The 21,806-nt window shown below is 60.9% G+C and overlaps 1 protein-coding gene across 1 annotated transcript; it reads right to left on the minus strand.

Moving 5' to 3' along the window:
• Positions 1-108: 108 nt before the first annotated feature.
• Positions 109-15,619, minus strand: FAM131C (family with sequence similarity 131 member C). The gene is made up of 7 exons (XM_069477376.1): positions 15,585-15,619; positions 5,190-5,305; positions 4,342-4,377; positions 3,994-4,087; positions 1,951-2,133; positions 1,570-1,680; positions 109-763 (listed from the first exon to the last, which is right to left on the minus strand). The coding sequence occupies exons 1-7, from the start codon at positions 15,604-15,606 to the stop codon at positions 483-485; spliced, it is 843 nt and encodes a 280-aa protein (XP_069333477.1). The 5' UTR covers positions 15,607-15,619; the 3' UTR covers positions 109-482.
• Between the last annotated feature and the right edge of the window lie 6,187 nt (positions 15,620-21,806).

The raw sequence follows: 21,806 nt of genomic DNA on the forward strand, positions 1-21,806 counted from the left end.
GACAGACGTCGTCGTGAGGAGCTGAGGAGTGAGAGTTAGCTACCAGAAGTGAAGTGGCTACCCCCTCTTTGATGGGGGCAGATATACAGAGGGGTGGGGGGTGACTGAGCCCCAGGGTCCAGGCCTCACTCCAGGGCCCACTGCAAGTGTCCACCTGGGGCCCTGGCTGTCGCTCCCCTGGGGCCGGCTGCCCTGGTGTCTGCGGAGAGTCCTTCAGCTGCCTGAAGGCAGACACCCCGCTGGGGGAGGTACCCACCTGAGCCAAGTGACGAAGGGAGGAGGGGGCTGTGGCTCCCACTGCTGGAGGCAGGTCCACGGAGGCACAGAGTGGTCCACAGGAGTGCTGGCTCCCCGCACACCCTCTGTCTGCCCCGGACGGGTCAAGAGATGCCCAGGCCTGGACCGCGGGGTCCCGACATGCCCGGGCTGCCCGCCAGGCAAGGTCGTGGCGTGCGCAGGCACCGGACCCAGCAGCCCCCGCCTCAGTTGTAGAACACCTCGTCCTCCTCCCAGAGGGAGCCGCTGTCCACCGACCGGAGGGAGCCCGGTGGGCGGGCCCCACCCTCAGGCCCCAAGGCTCCTGGCAGCTGCTGCCAGTGCTGCTGGGCTGGGCTGGGGGGCTGCAGGTCGGCGGCTGTGATGGGGGGCTCCTCGGGAGAGGGCCAGGCGTCGGGGGAGAGGCCGGGGGAGGAGAAGGCCAGAAGGCTGTCATCCTGGGAGGGGCGGCTCTGGAGGCTGTCCTGCAGGTGGATGCTCTCCAGATCTGGAAAAGCAATGGGGTGTGGGGAGGGGACGACATCCTGGATCCTGCCCCTCACCCTTTCTGGGTGTGAGAGGGAGGGCAAGGGGCAGAAGACCTGCCTCCAAATCCCCATGTCACTGCCGAGCTGTGTGACCTTCGGCAAGTCACTGAACCTCTCTGAGCCCAGTTTCCTCCTCCAGACAGTAAGTGGAATAGTCAGGAGTAGGCTCAGAGCCAGCCTGTGCACTCTGAGAACTGGGACAACCAGGGCTCCTCCTGGGCCTCCGTCCCCTCCCATCCCCTCCCATCCTTCCCCTCCTGGTCAGAGGGAGGGTTAAACACAGTAGTGCATATGCAGGCTTCGCCCAGGACCCAGGCTCCTTGGGGCCCTCAGTAGGAACCCGAGTTCTGGAAAGGTGGTTGGTTGTGCCTGGCAGTAAGTTTCAGATCCTGGCTCTGACGTCTCTAGCTGTGCAATCCAGGGCAAATTTCTGAACCTCTCAGTGCCTCAGTTTCCTTATTTGTAAAATGGGGACAACGGGTCCCACTTCCCAGGGCTGTGGCGAGGACTGTGTGAAATACCACGTGCATAGCCCTTAGCGCAGGGAGCACTCGATTCACTTATCCACGGTGAGTACTCTCCCCTTCATGCTCGTGGCACCCCCTGGCAGGGCAACGGGCAGGGCAAGGACGACTGGCCCCATTTTACAGATAAAGAAACTAAGGCAGGGAGGGGCTTGCCCAAGGTCACACTGCATTTGGTGGCAGAGCAGGCATCCGGCCTCAGCTCTGTTCCGCCCACGCCCCTGGTGCCCGCCGGGCCGTACCCTGGAGCTGGACGGTGTCCTGGGGGCTGCTCTCGAGCTGCAGCTCCTCGTCGTCCAGTGAGGACCAGGCGCTCAGTGTGGCCTCTGTGATGGCAAACTGCTCAGCAACCCCTGCGGGGACAGCAAGACCCGGCTCCGTGGTGGCACAGGCGGTTGGGGGGGGCCTTAGTGCCAGAACAGGCTGGCGCCGGGACAGGCTGAACGGAGGTCCCCTCTCTGGGCTGCCCATCCATGCCCGGTGACCAAGAGTGCCCACTTAATGCCCCGTCCACACGATGCCATTATTTCTCTGCCCAGACAATGCCCACACGGAGACCAGGGTCCTCTGAGGACCCAGCTTCGCCCCTGCAGGGCCCCGGCCAGCCCCAGCCCCGCACTGACCTGCAGCAAAACGGGCCTCGCGCAGCTCGTCCGGGAGGCAGCAGTAATGCTCGTCCTCGGCCGGGGACAGCTCCCAGCCTGACCGCTGGGCACTCCAGCCCTTCCACTCGATGAGGTGGGCCACGCGGCCTCGTGCCATGGCTGTGGGCTTTGTGATGTGGTCCTTGATGCTCTGCACCACCCCTGGGGGCACAGAGGGCAGCGGGCGACCACCCTGACACAGGCCCCGCACCACCCAATGCCTGCACCTCCCCAAGGGCCTGCACCTCCCCAGTGCCCCACGCGCAGCCGGCACCACGTACCCACCCCCTGCCCCGTGCCCCCCAAGCTCTACGGCCCCCTCCCACTGGCAGGCCTCTCCCTCCCAGTGCCCCTCTCCCAGTCAGTGTTCCTGCCCACCGGGTGCTTCTCCCCAGACCGGCCACACCCCTCACTCCCTTTCTGACCAAGTTCAGACCCTTCTGCCCCCAGAGATGCACTCAAGGACCACCATGATCCCCCAGCCCTCCCCGTTATCCATTAATTAACACGCTCCGAGTGCATCTCTGGCGGGGGCTGGCCCTGCTGAGGGTGAGGCCTTGGTGAGTGCAGCAGGCAGGGAAGGCTTCCTGGGAGAGGAGGCCTGGCATTGGGCTTAGAAAGTGGGTTGGGTTTGGACCGACGGAAGCAAGACTGGGCTGTTTGAGAGATGAGACGAGGATGAGGGAGGAAGAGCCTGGTGTGAGTCCAGGACCACCAGGGGGACCTGGGGCAGCGCTAGGACAGGGGCCGAGAGCCAGGCCGAGGGCGCAGATGCTCTTACAGCAGGGAGCCACCAGGAAGCAGGAGGTGACAGGGAAGAGCCCCATTTAGGAAGAGCACCCTACTTAGAGGGTCAGGGGCCATCGCAGGGATGAGTGGACCCGTTGGGTGTGGACAGAGATGGACAGGGGTTGTCAGGAACGAGACATCTCCATTAGCCAAGGCTGAGGACACAGAACTGGGAGTCACCAGGGTCCCTGAAGCCGTGATGTGAGGAATGACAAGATTTAAGAAGGTTGGGTCTGACAAGGGAAACTAGAGCTCTGAGAAAATGGGAAAGATGGGGGTGAGGAAGAAGGGGGAGACCCGCCAGTTGGGGAGCGTTGGCATCAGAGACGGTGTGTGGGGGACGTGGCGGTGTCACCGCAGGCGAGGGGAGAGAAGGTGTTTCAGGGGCGGGAAACGGCACAGGCCCACGTGGGCAGGCAGGGCCACAGGGGGCTGTCTCTGGAGCCCCGCGGGGTGTTGGGGGGAGCCGGAAGGGCAGAGAGGCTAGCGGTCTGAGAACGCCGGCCTGGAAGGCCGGGTTGGGGCCACCTGGGGCAGATGCCGTGGTAGCCGCCGAGATCCCCTCTCCTGGCCGGCGTGCCCGTGCCCGGCTGCTCCAGGCGTCGCTGCTGTGGACTCACACCTGCACCCTTCTCCAGAGACCTGCCCTGAGCTAATGGGTGCTGCAGAGTCCACCCCCAGGGGCGGCCAGTGACTGACCAGTGGGGGACATGAGTCCAGCCACCCTGCCTTCAAGTGCCATCAGTTCTGTGGTGCCGGTCACGCTCCCGAGGGATCAGGCTGGGAAAGGCTAGACTCCTGCAGCTGCGTCTTTGTGGGCGCCCTGCCCGGCCCCCTGCTCCCCTCACTCCCTGTGCGTTTCTCCTGAGAGCCCCCCTCCCCGAATCACAACTCCCGTCTCGGCCCCTGCGTCTAGGGAACCCGACTTAAGGTGACGTGGCTGGCAGAGAGGCAGGGAGACCACGCCAGACAGACATCTCAACACTCTGGCCCACCCCCTGGGAGCTTCTTGAGGACCCAGCCATGTAACCCATGGAGCAGGAACCCTGAGGCACTGGTCCCCGCGGTGACCCACAGAGCCCAGCTTGGAGCCTGGCATTTAGGAACGGGCTGCAATCCTCCCAGCTGCAACTCAGCCTTGCTCTCCCCACAGCTAGTGTGGGTGGGGGGCACGGGGGGATGCAGGGGGGCCGTGCAAACTCCAAGGGCACGAGAGGGGCAGCTGGCACCTACCCACGAGGGACGAGGTGGCCAGGGCTGCCACGTTGTAGTTGCTGGAGCAGGATCTGGAGTTGGACAGGTAGCCATTGGTGGTCTGGAAGCACCTCTAGAGGAAGGGGGAGGGGACAGCAGGGTGGGGCAGACCGCCAGACGCCATCTCCCCGCAGGCCCACTCCCTCTCTGGGCAGGGACAGGGCAGGTAAAGCCAGGCAGATACCACCAACTCCCACAGCCCCCCCGACAGTTGTCCTCGGACCCCCTCCCCCGGGCTGGCAGGACAGTGTGCCTGGGCTGGGCGGAGGGCGGGGTAATGGCGTCAGCTGGGGCTGGCCAGACTGGGGGACAGACAAACGCACTGACCTGCCAAGGATCCCAACAGAAATCCATCTGTTTGTCCTGAAACGAGAGGGGAAGAGGGTCAGGCAGGGCCCTGCTGTGCCCGCAGATGGCACCCGTCCTGGAGCCTGGCGGGGTGGGGTCGGCCTCCTGCTGCTCCATGAGGTCAGGGTCTGCCCACTCAGGGGTCACGTGCTGGCGTCCCTGGCATGCAGAGGCGGGAGGGGGCAGTGGCGGCGCTGCGAGGAGGGGCGGCAGGTGCAGCTTTTAGAGCCGACTCGGGTTTGGGTTTTCACTTTGCCATTTCCTAGCTGGGTCTCCTGAGACTGTCCTTAACAGCTCAGGACACCAGTGTCTTCCTCTGTAAAATGGTGACAATGCCATTTACCTCACGGGTTGTGGCAAAGCATAAAAGACTTAAAGTAGGTGAAGTGCTTAGCAGGTGGTATGTGCCGGGCGGGGAAGTAATTATATCAACTGCTGGGTTCCCGCCACGGCCCCTGGGGCAAGGGTAGGAATTATGCACCAGGATTGGGGCCCCTGGCAACATCTTCCTAACCTGTCTGGACTGAGAATTCCATTCCTTTTATCCTTGAGGCTGCTCAGGAGTCTGGGCTGGCAGCGGAATGTGCCGCCTGCTAGGCTGAGCTAACTTGGACAGGACCAAGCAAGCCTGGTCCGATGCCTGGATGCTCCGTCCTATCCAGACCCTCAAGGTGCTCAATTCAGACCTCAGTGGGCCTGATCCCACGGGGAGAAGCGGGGTTTGGCAGGGAAGGAGGAGGTTAGAATGGTGGCTGTTCCCTGTGAACAGCTGTAGGGGACAGGCGGGCACCGGAGCACAGGCAGGAGCAGGGATGAGGACCTGTTACCTTGCCAGTGACATGGTCTGGAGCAATGGAGGGTGGGTGGCCGGAGGGCATGTCTGGGTTCAGGGCGTCCGTGCCCTGGGGCATGGGGACGTCCTTGTGGGCACTTATGAACAGATCTGGAAACAAGAGGACAGGAGGAACTTAGAAGAGCCCGGCCCTCTCCCGCTTACACAGCGCGTTCGAGCCAGCCCTGCGAGACAGGCATTGCCTCGTTATCCATGGAAACCGCTCGAGTCCACAGCAGGGGAGGGGTCCGGCCAGATCTCCTCCTGCTCCCCTGGGTGGTGGGAATCAGTGTTCGGCCCCATCTTCTTTGTACCCCGTTTCCACTGATTCTGGCGCCCCCACTCCAGCAGTTCTCCACCTCACGGAGATCTCAATCCGTTTCTCCTCCGACTCTCCCACTAGCTTCCCACGTCCCAGCTCCCCTTCCGGCCCAGCTGTCCCCGCCTGTCCTCTGCACTCTGCTGGCAGACGCCCTGGCCTCTAACCCTCCTGCTCTGTGCGCGGACCCAGGAGCTGGAGAAAGTCACTGGCCTCGTGAGAAACTGCTGATCTCTGGCCGCGCAGGACACTGCCCCGAATCCCGTGTCTCCATTTCCTGCGGGGTTTGCTTCCCGCACTTGTCTTTCCCTCCCAGACCTCAGCGCTGCCCCACTGGCCCTGCTGCTGGCCTCTCCTGGGCCCAGAAGCCTTGGGAAGGCGTCATCTGGATTTTTCCACCCCAAATCACCACCCTGCTTGACCTTTGCCCATGTCCTCTCCATTCCCTCCTGTAACAAAGGAAGAGCCGTCCCTGCTCCATCCAAGACCATCCCGGGGCCGGACCCGCCCTGCCCTCCACCCGAGGCTCTGTCTCTCTCCCTCGTCCCCCGGGTTCCCTCTCAACTCCATCAGCCTGGAGTCCGTCCGTCAGGATCGCCCGCGCCGCGAGGCCTCTTCTGCTCAGGGGCCTTTTCCAGCTTTCTCTCTCCCTGTCCTCAGCAAGTCCCCAAACCACTGGGTCACCACCAGCAGCCAAGCATCTCCTGACTTTTAAAAACCTTCTGGCCACTGCCTCCCTCCAGCGACGTGCCTGTTCCTCTGCGCCCTTCACGGCCAGACCTACAGAGACAGTTGTGCACGGCCTCTGCGTCCTCCTCTCCCACTTTCCCCTCGGCCCACCCAGGCAGGCTTTCACGAGACAGCCCTCGCCAAGCTGCCAGGAACCTGCGTGCGGCCAAGTCCAGTGGGGACAGCTGTAGCCTCTTCTCCCTGGACTCTCAGCAGCCCAGGACCCTGCCCGGCCTGCCACCCTCTTACCGGCCCTCTCCTCCCGGCCCCTCCTGCCTCTCTGGCTGCTCCCAGGGTCCCCTCCTGGCTTCTCCTGGTTCACCTCCCTGCTGGCCTGCACCACACCTCTGTGCCGGCCCTTCTCCACCGTCTCTCCCCAGGTCTCCCCTGAACACTCTTGGCACCCACATGCACCCCACCCCCGCTCCAGCCCTGACTCCTCACTTGAGCTCGAAACCGAATTTCCAACTCTCCACGTGGATGCCCAATGGGCACCTCAAGCAAACACGGGCAAAACAGAACCTCCCAAACCCATGTCCCTCTTGCCCCCTTTCCCCAATTTTAGAAAATGACGTAAGTGTCCACCCTGCTGCTCCAGCCACAACTCCAGGAGTCTTCTCGGGGTCCTGCCTCCCCCCCCTTCTCCCCGGTGCCATCCAATCCGCCGGCAGCTCCTGTGGGCCGACTCCGACGTCCACTCCAGATCTGCACCCCCCACCGCGCCACGCCCCGACCCCCACTCTCCCTGGGCAGCCCGGCCCCTGTGCTCCACTCTCTGCCCGGCAGCACACGGACTTTACGCTCCAGGCCAGACTGTCACTGGGGGGGGGGGAAGGGGGCGGGGTCAGGGAGCAGCAGGGGGCTCCACCCAATTCCTTTCTCCTGGTTTTGTGCCCCCTCCCCGGCACCCATGTGCTTTGCTGACAACAGGCAGCACCTGCGGCTCTCTCCACACGGCCTCCGAGCTGAAAATACCTGAGGCTCTATTGGCCCCACCCGGAGCGGCCCAATGACCGGCAGGTGCAGGAGGACTCCAGCTCCTTTGTCTGGGATCAGCAAATTCAGCTTTGCTGACACTCCAATGTCCCCCGCAGGACCAGGCGAGGACTGTGCCCGAGACCACACCCTCGCATGGCTGGTCTCCTCTGGCCGGCTCACCCCGTCCCTTACTGGTTTCCTCTGGGAGATTCCCTTCCTAGCAGCTGTGCCCAAACCCTCATTCCAGGGTCTGCATCTGAGCAACTGCTCCAGAGACCCGGTAAGGATCTGGAGCCAGACTGTGGGTTCAAACCCCGGCCCTGCCCTTTACCACCTACGGGACCTTGAGTGAATGCCTTCATCGCTCCAAGCCTCCATTTCCTCATCTGTAAAATGGGCAGCTGGGGGAGACTGTTCCTGTTCTTCACGACTGTCTAGCAGGGTCCAAGACTGAGAGCCAAGAGGCATTGAGGACCCTGCGTTTGCAGCAAGCCGCTGTGGATGGGGTGGAGGGAGCAAGACCCCTCTCCAAGGCAGAGGCCCTGTTCCCCCAGCCGTCGGCCGGCCGCACTCCTGACCCAGACCGCCCGCCCGCTCTCCCCACACGCTAAATGAGGCTGTTCCCCAGAACCACCTGCAGAGGGGAGGTCTTAGTATAATAGGTGTCGGCACAGCCAATGAGGGACTGTGGGGCGGGCTGGGCAGGGAGGCAGCTGGCCCTCCCACCTCTGCTACCGCAAGGACTGGGAGTTTTTCTTCAAGGGTCAAGTGGACAAGGAGGAAGGGGCCATGTTTGGGTCTTGCTGGCATCCCCTAAGAGGGCTGCTTGCACGGCAAGGGGTCTCCAGCCCCCAGAGGCTGCAGGGTGGAACACTTTAGGAGAAGAGGTGAGTAGGGCAGGGAATGGAAGAGGTCAAGCCAGGTCAGATCCCCCAGATCAGGGGCTCTGTAGTTGTGAGGCCCCCAAATTGCCCCCCAGATAACTCACACATGCTAACCTGGGAGACCCGTGGCCCCCCCGGCCCACCTTATTCCCCACCACACTCCCCTGTCTCCACTACGGCCACACTGATCACTCTCCTTGGCTTCCTCAAACACGGCCAGCACACCCTGCCTCAGGGCCTTTGCACTGGCTGTTCCCACCCTCCATCTGGAGCGCCCTCCTCCCAGAGAGCCACAGGTTCACTCCCTCACTCCACCCAGGCCCCTGCTCAAGTGCTGTGACCTCAGCCAGCCTCCCCCAACCATCTGACTCGCTGCGACACCCGAGCCCGTCTCCCTCCCTCACCCTGCTTTGGGTCACAGCACCCATCACTCTCCTCATCGTGTCCATCTCCTCGTTAGTTGTCTCTCACTAGGACACACGCTCTATGCGGGTTGGGACCTCATCTGTTTAATTCACCATGACAGCGCTAGCACCTGCCTGGCCGGTGGTGAGCGCTCACTACCCATCTGTCCTAAGAATGAAGGCACCAATGTTTGGTGCCTGCCACGCAGGGGCCTCAGCGGCGAGCCAGGGCTGGCCAAGCGAGGCCACTGGAGCACCCGATAAATAAAAACCTCTTGGCCCTTTCTCTCGAGTCCCGCATGCCAGAGCCCCCACAGGTCAGAGGAGAGAGGAACCCCCGGAGGGGAAAGGAGTGCACAGAGGGAAACGTGGCCAGCCCTGGCTGGAAGGAAGAAGGTGAGCACTGAACCGGATGCGAGATTAACGTCCTCCTCCACACTGGATGGGAAGAGTTCTGGGATCTGCCCAAAGGTTGTAAACAGATGGACCAGTCAGGGAGGCTGGAGAAAGCCCGGCTGGGTGGGGGCTGGAGAACAGGAAGGCAGGTGACCCAGGTACGAGGGGGGACGACAGCCAGGACAGCCGAACCGTGCTCATCTTCATCCCAAGTCCCCCCGTGTGACCCTGAGCTAGTCCTGCCCCTCTCTGGGCTCCAGAGTCTCCATCTCGACAAAGGCCACGTTCTCTACAGAGGCCCCTCCAAGGCAGTGCTCAAATGCAGGGTGCACACTTCAGTGAGTCATGCAAGACATTTACTAGGTCTTATCTTTAAAAAGTGAAATAGGAGGCTGCGTGCGGTGGCTCATGCTTGCAGTCTCAGCACTTTGGGAGGCCAAGGCAGGAGGATTGCTTGAAGCCAGGAGTTTGAGACCAGCCTGGCCAACACAGCAAGACCCTGTCTCTACGAAAAGTAAAAAACAAATTAGCCGGGTGTGGTGGTGTGCCCCTGCAGTCCCAGCTACTCAGGAAGCTGAGGCAGGAGGATTGCTTGAGCCCAGGAGTTTGAGGCTGCAGGGAGCTATGATCCAGCCACTGCACTCCAGCCTGGGTGACAGAGTGAGACCCTGTCGAGAAAGAAAAGGAAAGGAAAGAAAGAGAGAGAGAGAGAGAGAGAATTGAATAGAATGGAAAGTATCAGAGCCCACTGCAGAGCTGGGTTAAGTATTGTTTAAACTATGCAGACATCCGAGCATGTTCACACGTGTGCGGACACACGCACAAATGGTAAGAATTTTCTGTGTGTGAGTACTGGGCTATGATGCAAAATACATTTATTCCTACGGATCCGGTCAAAAAAGTTTGAAAGTCGCCGATCTTGAGAATCTGGAAATTCTGCATGTTGTGTGTCACCGAGGACAGGGTGGCACTGGCTACAGGCTGCCCCTGGGAACTTTCAGAGGTGCTGGACTATTTCTAGGGCCCCTGGTTGTCACCTGAAGCTGTTTGAAAACTCTCCAGCCGCAGGCCAGGGAGTGAGGTTGACGGGCAGGAGGCTGGTCGTGAGGTCAGAGCCTGGAGAAGACATGACCTGAACAAGGTCATCGAGGGGGTGGTGGGCTTGGAGGACTCCTGGCTCCCACCCCCTCCCCAGCCTGCCGCCTCCCACCTCAGTTGGGGTGCAGGTGCCTCCGCCAAAGCCCCAAAGCCGCCTGCTCCCCCTGAGGACTTTGGCCCCGTGATGTCACAGGCTGGTTGCCATGGAGATGTCAGGTAATGAACCAGCCCTGGGTGAAATTACAGGCTGTTCTTCGCCCAGCTGGGACCGGTGGCCACGTCACCACCAGCAACTGGAAAAACACAGAGTTTCATGTGGGGTGGGGGCTGGGGGGTAGCCCGAGGAGACCACTAGCCCCTCTCCCAAGGGAGCTGTCGGGGGCGCCCCCTTTCTTTCCCAGTCCACACCCTGCTGTCCTGACCTCAAGGTCTGAGCCCCTTTCTCAGATCCGCTCCCTCCTCCACTTCCTCTGTCCACGGGAGTGACAGGCCTCTGGCTGCCATGGCAACCGGGAGAGGGCCATCTTGATCCTTCAAGGAGAGGGGTGTCATCCAGATGTCTCCTCCATCCCTCTGCCTTCAACCAGAGCTTCTCCTCTGCTTATCACGGCTGCGTCCCGCCTTCCGATGCCAGCTCCTCGTCAATCTGCTTTAGAGCCTGACCACCCAGACAGTTCCTCCTGATGTCTAACCCAAACCCCTCTTGCTGCAAAGCTCCCACACTAGTCTTCTGAGCTCGTTCCTTGGGTAAGTCTGCAGCACAACCCCTCGGGCTCCTCTTGCTTCAGCGTCATCCAGCTCCTTGAGCTGTTCTTTGGGGCTCTCTGTCCCAGCCCATTAGTCACCGTGGTTGCCATCTCCCCCTGGAGTGTCTCCCGGGGCTCCACAGCCCTGGAGGGCAGAGAGGCCCATGTTTAACCCTGCTCCTTCCCAGCAGCCAGAGAAGGGAAACCTCCTGGAACCACGCGGTCACTCAGCAGCACCCTGGGCCCAGGCCCCTATGATGCGCCTCCCTGGCCAGCCGCGGGCTTCTCCTCCCAGCTTCTCGGGGCACCTGCGCCGGATGCACGATGCAGTCCCTCAGCCCCCCGCTGCCCCGCGGGCACTGCCCGAGGCTCTGCCCGAGGCTCTGCCCTGGGCTCTGAAGAGAATGCAGTGTCCAGGGCGTTCCGCTCACACTCGCTGCCCTGGGTTTACAGCCTCTCCCTGCCAGCTCTGGGCTGTGGCTCGCAGATTCTCATCTGTGACATAACACCTGTCCAGTAAGGGTCGTCGTGGGGAGGAAGTGCTCATAAGCCGCTCCATTCCTCAGCCCTCAGTTTCTCTTTCTGGACAATGGGACAGATCTCGGTCAGCCACTCCTCTGGTCCTGTCCCCAGGGCTGGAGCTTGCCCTGGGGGCTTTGCAGAGAGAGGCCATTGAGGATGAGTCCTTGGCCTCTCTACCTGGTGAGTTACAGCCATGGGCACAGGCCACAGAGCTTGGCAGAGGCCAAGCCTCAAGTGGACTAAGTGTCCCCTGCTTCCAGGACATTTGTTTACAGGTCACCTGGGCCATGATGGTAGCTTCATCAGTGGGTTGGTGCAGCTCAGGGCTGCCCAAAGGGGTCCCTTTCCATCCCCAAGCAAGGACGGAGACAGACAACAGGCTCCTCTCCAGGACTTCCACATACCCCAGCGCCTTTCCACTTCCTCTGCCATCTCTGGCCTCACCTCCTCCAGGCAGCCTTCCCAGATTGGTCTCTGCCATATTAGGTGACTCCCTCACAAGCAGCCCTAATGGGCAAGGTGTGGTCTGCAGTGATTGCTGCCACTGTTTACTGAACACTTACTATGTGTCAGGTATTGTCCTCGGCCTTTTCACCCATGATCCCTCATTCGACCCTCACGGCGACCCTGTGAAGTAGGTACTATCATGCTCACTTTACGGATAGGGAAACTGAGGCTAGGAGAGGCTAAGTCACTTATGCAACGTTCAAACCTAGGCCAGTGGGAAACTCCAAAGCATGTGCTCCGACCTCTAACCAGGGCCAATCTCCAGAGAGGGTCCTCAAGTCATTTTTCCAAGTGTGCGTGTGTCCTGCCTGCCCCATCAGGCCACTCCAAGGGTAAAGCCGTGGCTCTCTCATCGGACTGTGAGCTCCTCAAGGGCAGAGTCCCAGCTGCCCTTTCCTCAGTCTCCCCAGTGCCAGAGTACGACTGCTCACCAGCAAGGCCAGGGCCATGGCAGGACAGGACTTGGGCACGGTGGGTACGGTGGGTGGCCATGGTCAGCCCCTAGAGCTTGTGCTTTTTCCCAGACATAGTCAGATGTCTGACCTTCCAAAAGAAGATCCCCCATCTCTAATTTCTGCTCTCACAACCCCCCAGTGCCTGGTGTCTTGGAGACCCCCAGGGTGGGGCCAGGAGGCTGATGGGTTGGCCTGCAGGAGAGAGCTGGGGGAGGGGCAGGCAGAGCCGGCACAGCACCAAGGGCATGGAGGGGGTGCTGACACTCTGGAGACCCTGGAGCTGGACAGAAGCGGGGCAGGTAGTAACTTCCTCTTTGCTCCACGCAGACCACCGCTGGTGGTGGCGGCAGAGCCCCAGGCCCCAACCAGACATGAACCATTTGAGTTATTCCAGAAGGTTTTTTTTTTAAGCATTGGCCACGCCCTCAGTGCCTCTATGTGGGGACATGAGGACGCAGAGGACACTGGGGTCACATGGACCTGGATTCGTGTCCTGCCTCTCCATGCCTGGCTGTGTGGCCTGGGGTAAGACCCTCCCATCTCTGAGCCCCATGTCCCCCTCCCAGGGTTGAATGAGAACTAACTAGGTCAGGGGAGCAAAGGCTCAGCCTGGCTCGGGATAAGTGCTCAAAACAAATGGTGGCTTAAAAATAGATAATGAACACAAAATAGCTCCTGGAAACAGAGTTTGTTGCCTCAATTTGGTCCCGGTCACTTTCCCGATGTCCTCTGCAGCTCAAGTGCCTGCCACCTGCTCCTTTTACCCCAGGTAGGACAGGGCTTGAAGCCTCTGTGGCTTCCCCTTTCCCAGCCAGGAAGATCTGCATTAGCTGTTGGCAGACAGGTGACAATAAAAATTAAAAATGAGAGTAATAGCTGATATTTACACACCCTTACTATGTGTCAGGTACTCTCTGAGTGTTTTACAAGAATTCAGCCACTTAATGCCCCGCAGAAACCCTATGACATTGCTACTGTTACGATTCCCATTTTAGCGATGAGAACCGAGACACACGCACACCAGGTTCCGTAACTTGTGGAGGCCACAGAGCTAGTGAATGGTGGAGGAGGGAGGCTGGGATGGGCTGGCTCTCCCAGTTGTGGCCTGAGGCTGGAGTTAGGGGTTTGGCGGGGCGGACCCAGCTGGGTGCAGGCTCCAGGCTCAGCGTGAGGCTCACAATCCCTGGCCTCAGCTTCAGGCTGCGTACCTGGCCCAGGGACGCACTTGGCACGTGGGGGCTGTCATTAGCGAGTGCTGCAGGTGTGGGGACCAGATGCAGCTTCAGGAAGGTAGCACGAGCGAGCGCAGGCAACAGGGCTGAGAGCTCGCTGTGTGCTCTGGACCCAGGCTCTGGAGTCGGTATGCCAGGGTTTAATCTTGGCTTTGCAATTTCCTAAGCTATGTGGCCCTGGGCAAGCCACTCAACTGCCCTGTGCCTCAGTTTGCCCACTTACAAAGTGAGTACTATGTTAGTGTATATCCCAAATTAGATTTTTGTGCCTAAAACTTTCAGACTAGTGCCTGGTAAGCTGTAAGCACTCGGAGAGTGAGTACTAGTGACAAGTAGAGGGGTGGGTGGTTCCGTGGTTCAGCCACCCAGAGTTTCTGGGGCGATGGGTGTCCTCTGCCCATGTGGTTCCGCACACCTCCTTTAACTTATATCCAACTTTCCTGGGTGCATGTTGAGACTCTCAGGGGCCCCATCCGCTCAGGAGGGGCACAAGGTTGGGATACACAACTAGATCTGGGGGTGGCACTCAGGAAGCCCAGGCTGCAGAAGGAAGGGTGGAGAGAATATGTCTTGGCTGGTGTGACCTCAAACAGCCCTGGCAGAGGGTGCTGTGGAGCGGCACCAGGTGCGGGGTCACAGGACCCGGGCCTCAGCCTCACAGGGTGACTTTAGTAGGCGTGTCTTCCTCTCAGGCCTCTGTCATGTGCTCAGTGGGTCCTCAGCTCACAGGCCAGTCCATCTGGGGCTGGGTCTCCACAGCGCCCAGCAGGGGATGGCCAAGTGATAAGGAAGGGACACAGTGACTGAGGAAACGTCCAGATCCCCACACCTGGTGTACATGGTGCCTGGCACACAGCAGGTACCATGTTAACATCAGCGCAGTGAATGGAATGAGTAAAAGAACCTGACACAGCCTGGCCTTGTTCCTTCCCCTCCCCCACCACGATCCCACTCCTGACACCTTCCAGAAACATCCTGAGCCACTTACCTGGATGCCCCACACGAACTAGTGAACAGAACCCTTCAGAGTCCAGAGGGTGGGGGAGGGGTGTTATGCTCCTTCCTCAACACCCCCCACGACAAGGTCCCCTCTGGGGCCTGCCCAGCTCCTCCCAAGGCCGGTTCATACCTGAGTAAGCTACGGGGGGTGACGGATGTGGTGGTCCCCCAAGACCCTGTCACTGGGGTCAGTGGGCTTTGCCTCAGTCTGCAGAGCCTGAGCCAAGGCCAAAGTCACCCCCACTTCCAGCATTGCCCCGTCCCACTGTGGGGTGAAGAGACCAAGCGGGAGAACAGCCCAGTCTGACCTCTTGGCTAGGATGTTGCTCAGCAGCCTGTTGGGACGCTGGTGGCCAGAGGGCTCCCAAGACCAACCTGCCCCTCCCCCATCCCTGTGTAAGACTCTGCACACCCTACTGAGGACTGAAGAGGCCCGAACCTGCTCCGGGCACCCAGGCAGGGGCAGGTCCCTCCAGCTCCCTGGGGACCACCTTAGGGAGAGCAAAAGGTGCCAGGTCAGAGACAGAGAAAGGTCCAGGGGTAACTGGGAACATCAGCTGTCCTCTGTCGCTTCCTGTCTCCGACCAGGGATGGGGGTGGGGATGAGGAGTTAGGGATAAAGGTGGAGGAAGGGGAATCTTCTTTATAACCTGTTCACCACCATGAACCCGCGGGGCAAGGGGCGGGAAGGAGCTGGGGGAGGGCGGTAAGCCAGCAGGTCTGTGTCTCGTGGGGGTGTGGGAGAGGGAGGGTCTACTGGCACTCCAGGTGGCCCTGCCCCAAGTCCCTCCAGGGAAGCCAGGAAGAACCAGAGCCTCCCTCCCCTTCCAGGCACGCGGCAGGGGGTGTGTGGCTGCCCGGAAGGAAGCATGGTACGGGGACCCTGCTGCGTGGCACCTGCCGGGGGCGGGGATGCGGTGACCTCCACACGCTCCTTCTCTGCGCTGCACCCCCATCCCGCACCATCCCTGTCCCCCTCGGGGAACCGTGTCCCTTGGGGGTGCGGCCGGTCCGTGAAGGGCGGGTCACCGCTCTCACCCCCCAGTTCCCCTGGAGCGGCGAGGGGACAGGTCGCGCGCGGGTCTCGGGAGCCCGACCCCACCCGCCCGCGGCCCCCTCACCTCGTGACACGCAGGAGCCCATCACGGGGCCGCGGGGCCGCGCCGCTGCGCCTGGGGTGCGTCGGGCCGCCGGGCGCTCATGTCTCCGCGGGCCGGGGCTGCGGGCGGCGGGCGCGGGGAAGGGGCGTGGGCGCGCTCGGCTCTGCCGGCTCGGCCTCCGCTCCCGCCGGGCCGTCCCCGCCGCCGCTGCCGCGCGCCCCGCTCGCCTAGCGCCGCCGCCTCCCGCGCCGCGCCCGCTGCTGCCAGGGGCGGGCGACTCCGCGGGGCGGGCGCGGCGCGGCGCGGGAGGCGGGGGCGCACCTGTTGCCAGGGCCCGGGCGGGGCGGCAGGGGGCCCCGTGGGGGACCCGGCTGAAGGTCAGGGAAGGGGACGGAGGGGGCGGGGAGGTTCTGGCATTTGGGGCACAGCATAAACAACATTAACTTAGCGCAGCGACAGCCAGCACTGGGCTGTGCACAATTAAGATAATTCCATTAGGCCCATTTTGCAGAGGAAGACACTGAGGCTACAGAAGTCAGAGGCCTTTCTGGAGAGCCTTTAGCTGTGGGCATCAATGACTTTGTCACGCCTCGTTTGGAGGACACCGGCCCAGGGGTAGGGGTGCAGAGGGTGGGAACAGTGCACTTGTGGCCCCATTGCTGGAAGAGGGGTCTCCGGCAGTGGCTGCAGGGAGGGGCGAGGCTGCCTCTCCGGGCTGGTCTAGGGCACAGCAAGCTGAGGCACGGGTCCTTTTCCCAAGCCCGACGGCCTGGATCACGCACACTCACACACTCACACTTACACACACGCCCACACGCTGAGTCACACACGCATCTATGCACACGTGCCTCTACACACACTCCATTTCCTGGGGACGGTGACTCGAGGTCCCTTAGCCAACCTTCCCGTGCACGTGGCACTCAGCGTCCGCGGCACTCGCTGTCACAGACTGCATCTTGCTCCATCCTCACGTGTCCCTGTGCATCGTGGTTTACCAGGAACGGCCCAGCAGGGTTTGGAAGGGTTTGAGGCAGGGGCCTGGGGCGGAGCTGGAGGCCCCTGGCAGGGCAGGATTTGGGCCTGGGGGGCTGCAGGGCAGTTGGGCCCAGGGGGTGGGTGTTGTCCTCTTTTTCTTGCTCTAAGCCAGGTGTCCTCTGCTGAGTCGTGTCCTGGTGGAGCGTGGTTCTGTGCCTGGCCTTGGTGTCAGCAGACCTGGGTGTGAGTGAGGACTTGGCTCACACAAGCTGTGTGACCTTGGGCAAGTTGCTTCACCTCCCTGAGCCACCGTTTTTTCAGTTATGTGAAGATAAAAATCTCCCCCCGTGGGATTGCTGGGAGGGCCAGTGAAATAACATACACGAAATGACCAGCACTTAGTGGGTCCTTAGCTTAGGGCCAAAGATAAGTATTCATAGTAGTGACAGCGAATATAAATATGACCTATCATCACCTCCGCACAGCTCCCCTGTCCTGAGAACCTCCATTCAGTAGGTGTGAAGTGCCTGCCACGCGCCAGTGTGAGGTCCTCAGGCCAGTGCTGTATACAGTCACAGGTGTGACGAGCTCCCCCCACACTCTGAAGGGACAGCCTGTGATCACCGTGGACACCCGGTGCCTTGCCCAGTGCCAGGTGTGTGCCCGCCCTTGTGTGGGGAAGGAAAGACAGGTCTGCCTGTGGCCAGGCTCTGGGGTCCCGTCCTGTGTGGCCCAGGCTTGAGGAAGCAGAGGTGTCCTTCCTCTTCTTCCTGGGGTGGAGTGACTAGATCTGGCGTGGAAGGAGGCTCTGACTCACCGTGACGCAGGACACTCTGTCACGACTGCTGATGTTCCCAGCTGCAAGCCTGGTGGCTCTGGCAGCAGAGGGACCAGAGAGGGGGACCCCTGCAGAGAAGACAGGGTTGCTCACAGCGGGGAGGATGCCTGGAGACCCCACTGTGCCCCCTTCAGCCTAAGCCAGACACAGGAGGATGAGGTTGGCCAGTGACCCACCCAGGGTCCCTTGCTGACCGGCTCAGAGATATGGCTGGGCTGGGCTGCGCTGGTTCTGGCTCTCCCGGCCTCTGGCGTTCATGCCGGTCAGTTCCACACTGACTCAATCCTCTCATTGTACTGACTGCTGCTCAGAGAGGGGCACGGCCTTGCCCAAGGTCACACAGCACATTGATGGCAGAGTGGGGACTAGAACCCAGGTCTCCTGCCTGTCAGCCCAGCCCTGGCACCAGCCCGGCCTGGGCCATGCAGGGGCGGCAGCTCCCCTCACACGCGCATGTTCACCTTCCCAGTCCTTGGAATTCTGCTGAAGCGGACAGTGTCCAGACAGCTCCAAGATGTGTGCTTGTCCTCCCCCGGGGCAGGCTGTCCTTTCCCAGCTCACCCCATCTGCCCTGTGACCTTCCACTGCCTGCCCCAGCGCCCTCCTTGCTGTGCCCACTCGTGGGGGAGAGGGGACAGGAGCCTACCGTGGGTGAGGGGCCTTGGGACAGAGCGTCCAGGCTGTGCCCTTCACAGCTCGCATCCCCTTCGCCTGTCATGATTTTGGGGATCCAGGCAGCGCCCCCACTCCTGCGGCCTTACTCCTGTTCATCAAGCCCTGAGTGCCCGCCCCGGTGTGGGCGCTGGAGCGTGGAGATGCCGCAGGGTTTGGCCGGAGCGAGATTAATCAACAGGAGCCATTACGGCAATGAATCAGAGCCGCTGCTGCCCGGGCACTCCTGGGGGTGGGGCGGGGACACTGCAGGAGCCACGTGCATAAATAGCTCGGGGTCAGGGGATCAGTGCTGCTCTCCATGCCAGCCAAGTGAGAGGAGAGTCACTTCTGCCAAGGGCCGTGGGGATGGCTTCCAGGCAACTGTGGCCCTGGAAGTGGAGTCTGAAGGTTGAGTGGGCTGTTGGCAGTGGGCGGGGGGCCTTGGTGTGCAGAAAGGTTTGAAGGTGGGGACACCTGGGGGCCCGCAGCGAACTGGCATATACAACGTCCAGGGGACCAGTGGCAGAGAGCGAGGGTGGGCAGAGGGTGTCCTTCCCAGGCCTCGGACATCTCTGGAAGGGCAGAGCTTGTTCAGCACACTAGAACAGAGCTGGCAGCCAGATGAATCCGGATCTGAATCCTATGCCCAGAACGATACATAGAAGATGTTGAATAAGTATTTGTTGAATGAATGCAAGAAAGTGAGACTTGTCCAAGGTCCCCCATCAGGACTGATTCGAACTTTCATTCATCCAGCACATACTCACTGAGCGCCTCCTACATTCTGAGATGACAGCGTCAACGAGACGGACCAGGTCCCTGCTCATCGGAGTCTACGGTCTGGTCGGGGAGGCAGGTGTTAACCCAATAGTAACCCAGATACGTTTGGAACTTGTCCCTGGGAGCGCTAGGAAAGAGCCCTTGAGAGTGGAAAAGGGACTTGATCTGGTCTTGGGCATGGAGGGCAGAGCCAGCGGAGGTGACAGTGACTGCACCCACTGCTGGCAGATCAGTGGGCCGTGGCTAGGCAGACAGAGGGAGCGGGAACAGTGTGGACCGTGGCCGGCGTCTGGAAGTGAGAGGAAGGCCGGGTCCCAGGAGGAGGAGGGAAAGAGGAGGCAGGAACCAGCTCCCGCAGGGCCTCACAGTGGGACCTGGTCTTTGTCCAAAGAACACTAAGAAGACCCACCTTCTCTTTCCTCATCTGTACACCAAGCCCCCTCCCATTCATTCTCCAGTGGGGCGGAGGCCTGGGCGTTTCCCCTTACAGCTCCCTGTTTCTCTGGAGGCCCAGCCCTGCCTGGGGGTCCCAGGGGCCAGGGATTGGGGCCTGAGAAAAAGGCCACTGGCTGACCTCAGGCTCAGCGTTGGGGGCTTCCGGCTAGAGCTGGGAGTCAGGTCTTCTCCCTGCCTCACCCCCAGGCAACCAGCTAGATGAGACAGGAGAGGGAGAGAGAGAAGGGTAAGCCCTTGGGGGGCTGCAAGTCTGATGGAGGAGACACAGCCACTGTGCTGGGCGCTGGGGGAGCTTCCAGCCCGCTGAGTGAACAGGTTCACGGGATTCAGCTGTAAGATGCCTGGCCCAGGGCTGGTCCTCGTGACAGGATCCCCTCCTCAGAGGGGCTGAGATGACAGGCAGGAGGCCTGGGTTCTAGTCTCTACTCTGCCATTTGTTTGCTGTGTGACTTTGGCAAGCCCCTGCCCCTCTCTGAGCACCAATCTGTACAACGAGAGGATTGAGTCAGTGTGGAACTGACCGGCATGAACGTCGGAGTCCGAGATAGCCAGAACTACCGCAGAGGCCTGGTAGCCTGACTCCTGGGTCCAGGGTCTCTGCCGGCAGGAGGACGCTCCTGCAGGCCCCGGCAGAGGCCAGAGAAAGGCTCACCTGAGTTGACTTTTCTGCGCTGTGGGTGTGATGCAGCATCTGGCCGGCAGGGGGCAGCCTGAGACAGCGTTATTCTCTCCTGCGTTCGTTTTCAGTCCTCCCTTGGCCGATTGACCCAGAAAGCACCACACGGGCGACTCAGACCCAGCCATGCCTCACGGTGTGCCTCCCATGCCCTGCACAAAGGTGCCCAGCCGAGGGCAAGGGGGACTGAAACCCTGCCCATATTCTGGTCACCAAGTCCTGAGCTCCACCACAGGGCCTTTTCTTAGCACAAAGGTGTCATCTCTAAGCTGTGCACCACAAGGCTGCCTCTACCCAGAGGGGAGGCCTTTTTAAAATCTGCACAAAGTCCTGTATAGACTCCCCATACTCCTGGAGTCAGACATCACCTGGTCCTCACCCCCACTGTACAGATGTGGAGACTGAGACCCAGGAAAGGAACTCACAGCCAGCAGGACTCCCTGCTCCGATCTGGAGGTTTCAGGCGCTGGGTGCCACTTCTGGTGTCCTGGCCCTGCCTGGGGGTCCCTGAGGCTTGGGGCCTTTCTAGGAGCCTGAGAAAGTCACAGGCTGACCTTGGAATGTGCCCACTCTCTGTTCCAGGCTCGGGATTGGAGGCTGCCAGATGGAGTTGGATGTCAGGTCAGTGTCCTGCCCCGGCAACCAGCGGGACTAGGTGGCATGGGGAGACGGAGGGCAAGCTCCCAGTCTGACGGGGGAGACACGGCCACTTTGCCAGGCCATGACCTGAGCACAGGGGACACTGGGATGAGACCAGCTCCTGCCCTGGGGAGGCTTCCAGCCTGGTGACTAAACAGGTGCTGAGGAGTCCCCAGCACTGGGATGGAGGTCCCCAGCTGCTGCAGAGACAGGCATCCTCAGGGTCATTGTGAGGACCCACCCCGGCGGGGAGAGCCCTGCTGACCTCGGCAGGGCCACTGGGGGGAGGCTGAGGAGCAATTTCAGGTGTGCGGGTTAATAACAACACCAAAAATAATCATGGCAGCTGAGGCCCTTTTGTGTGTCAGGTGCAGGGCAGAGACCCTTACCCCTCCTGCCATGTTTAACCCTCCCAGTAACCCTAGGAGGGGGGTCCGAGCTATGGCCTTGCTGGGACAGCCCTTAGCCTCCCAGCATTCCCCTCTATCTTGACCTCTGGGGTGATTCCGAGCCTGGAAACTCCTGGGGCCTCAGGACAGGCAGTGTCCCCTCCATTCCTGCCTCTGGATGTTTGCACAAGCTGTGCCCCCTCCCACCCTGGTCAGCCCACACCGGACGTGACCATCCAGCCCTACCCACAGGAGTCTTGCCTGTTTCACTCTCTTGATCCTCAAATATTGATTTAAGCAGCGCCTACAGTGCGCTGTCTGCCCACACAATGGGACACAGCTGAGAGCAAACAGATGTGGACCAGCTGTCTTGGGAATTCCAGTAGGTGTCAGCAAACTATAGCCCACGGGACAAACATGGCCCCTCAGTCTGTTTTTGTAAATAAAGTTTTATCGAAACATCCATGCTCATTAGTTTACGTGTTGGCTCTGGCTGCTCTGCCACCCCACGGCAGAGTGGTATAGTTGTGACAGAGATGGTTCGGCTCTCAAAGACGAAACTATTTCCCCTCCGGCCCTTTACAGAAAAAGTTTGCAGACGCCTCGAGTCTGGCAGAGGAGACAGACATTGGCAAGTCACTGGAGTAAATATATAAATTGACAAATCATGAGAAGTGCCAGGAGGGGCTCAACAGGGAGATTGAGACTTACGGTCAGACTGGTTGACCGTTGCTTCCCATTTTTGATGACCTGGCAGGATGTGGGCGGCATGCGACATGCTGGTCCCTCAGAGGGTCAAGCCTTGGCCTGGCGTCTCCTGCTGGGTGGTGTTTATG

This window comes from Eulemur rufifrons, chromosome 8, assembly GCF_041146395.1.
Source record: "Eulemur rufifrons isolate Redbay chromosome 8, OSU_ERuf_1, whole genome shotgun sequence".
Classification (NCBI taxonomy): domain Eukaryota; kingdom Metazoa; phylum Chordata; class Mammalia; order Primates; family Lemuridae; genus Eulemur; species Eulemur rufifrons.

What these genes read in the sequence shown, in the direction of transcription:
- FAM131C (XM_069477376.1), bottom strand. Translation starts at nt 15,606, where the DNA reads ATGGGCTCCTGCGTGTCACGAG. An exon ending in CAGACCATGTCACTGGCAAG is followed by an intron (nt 4,378 to 5,189) that starts GTAACAGGTCCT and finishes CTCTCGTTTCAG; the next exon opens with GACAAACAGATGGATTTCTG. An exon ending in TCTGTTGGGATCCTTGGCAG is followed by an intron (nt 4,088 to 4,341) that starts GTCAGTGCGTTT and finishes CCCTTCCTCTAG; the next exon opens with AGGTGCTTCCAGACCACCAA.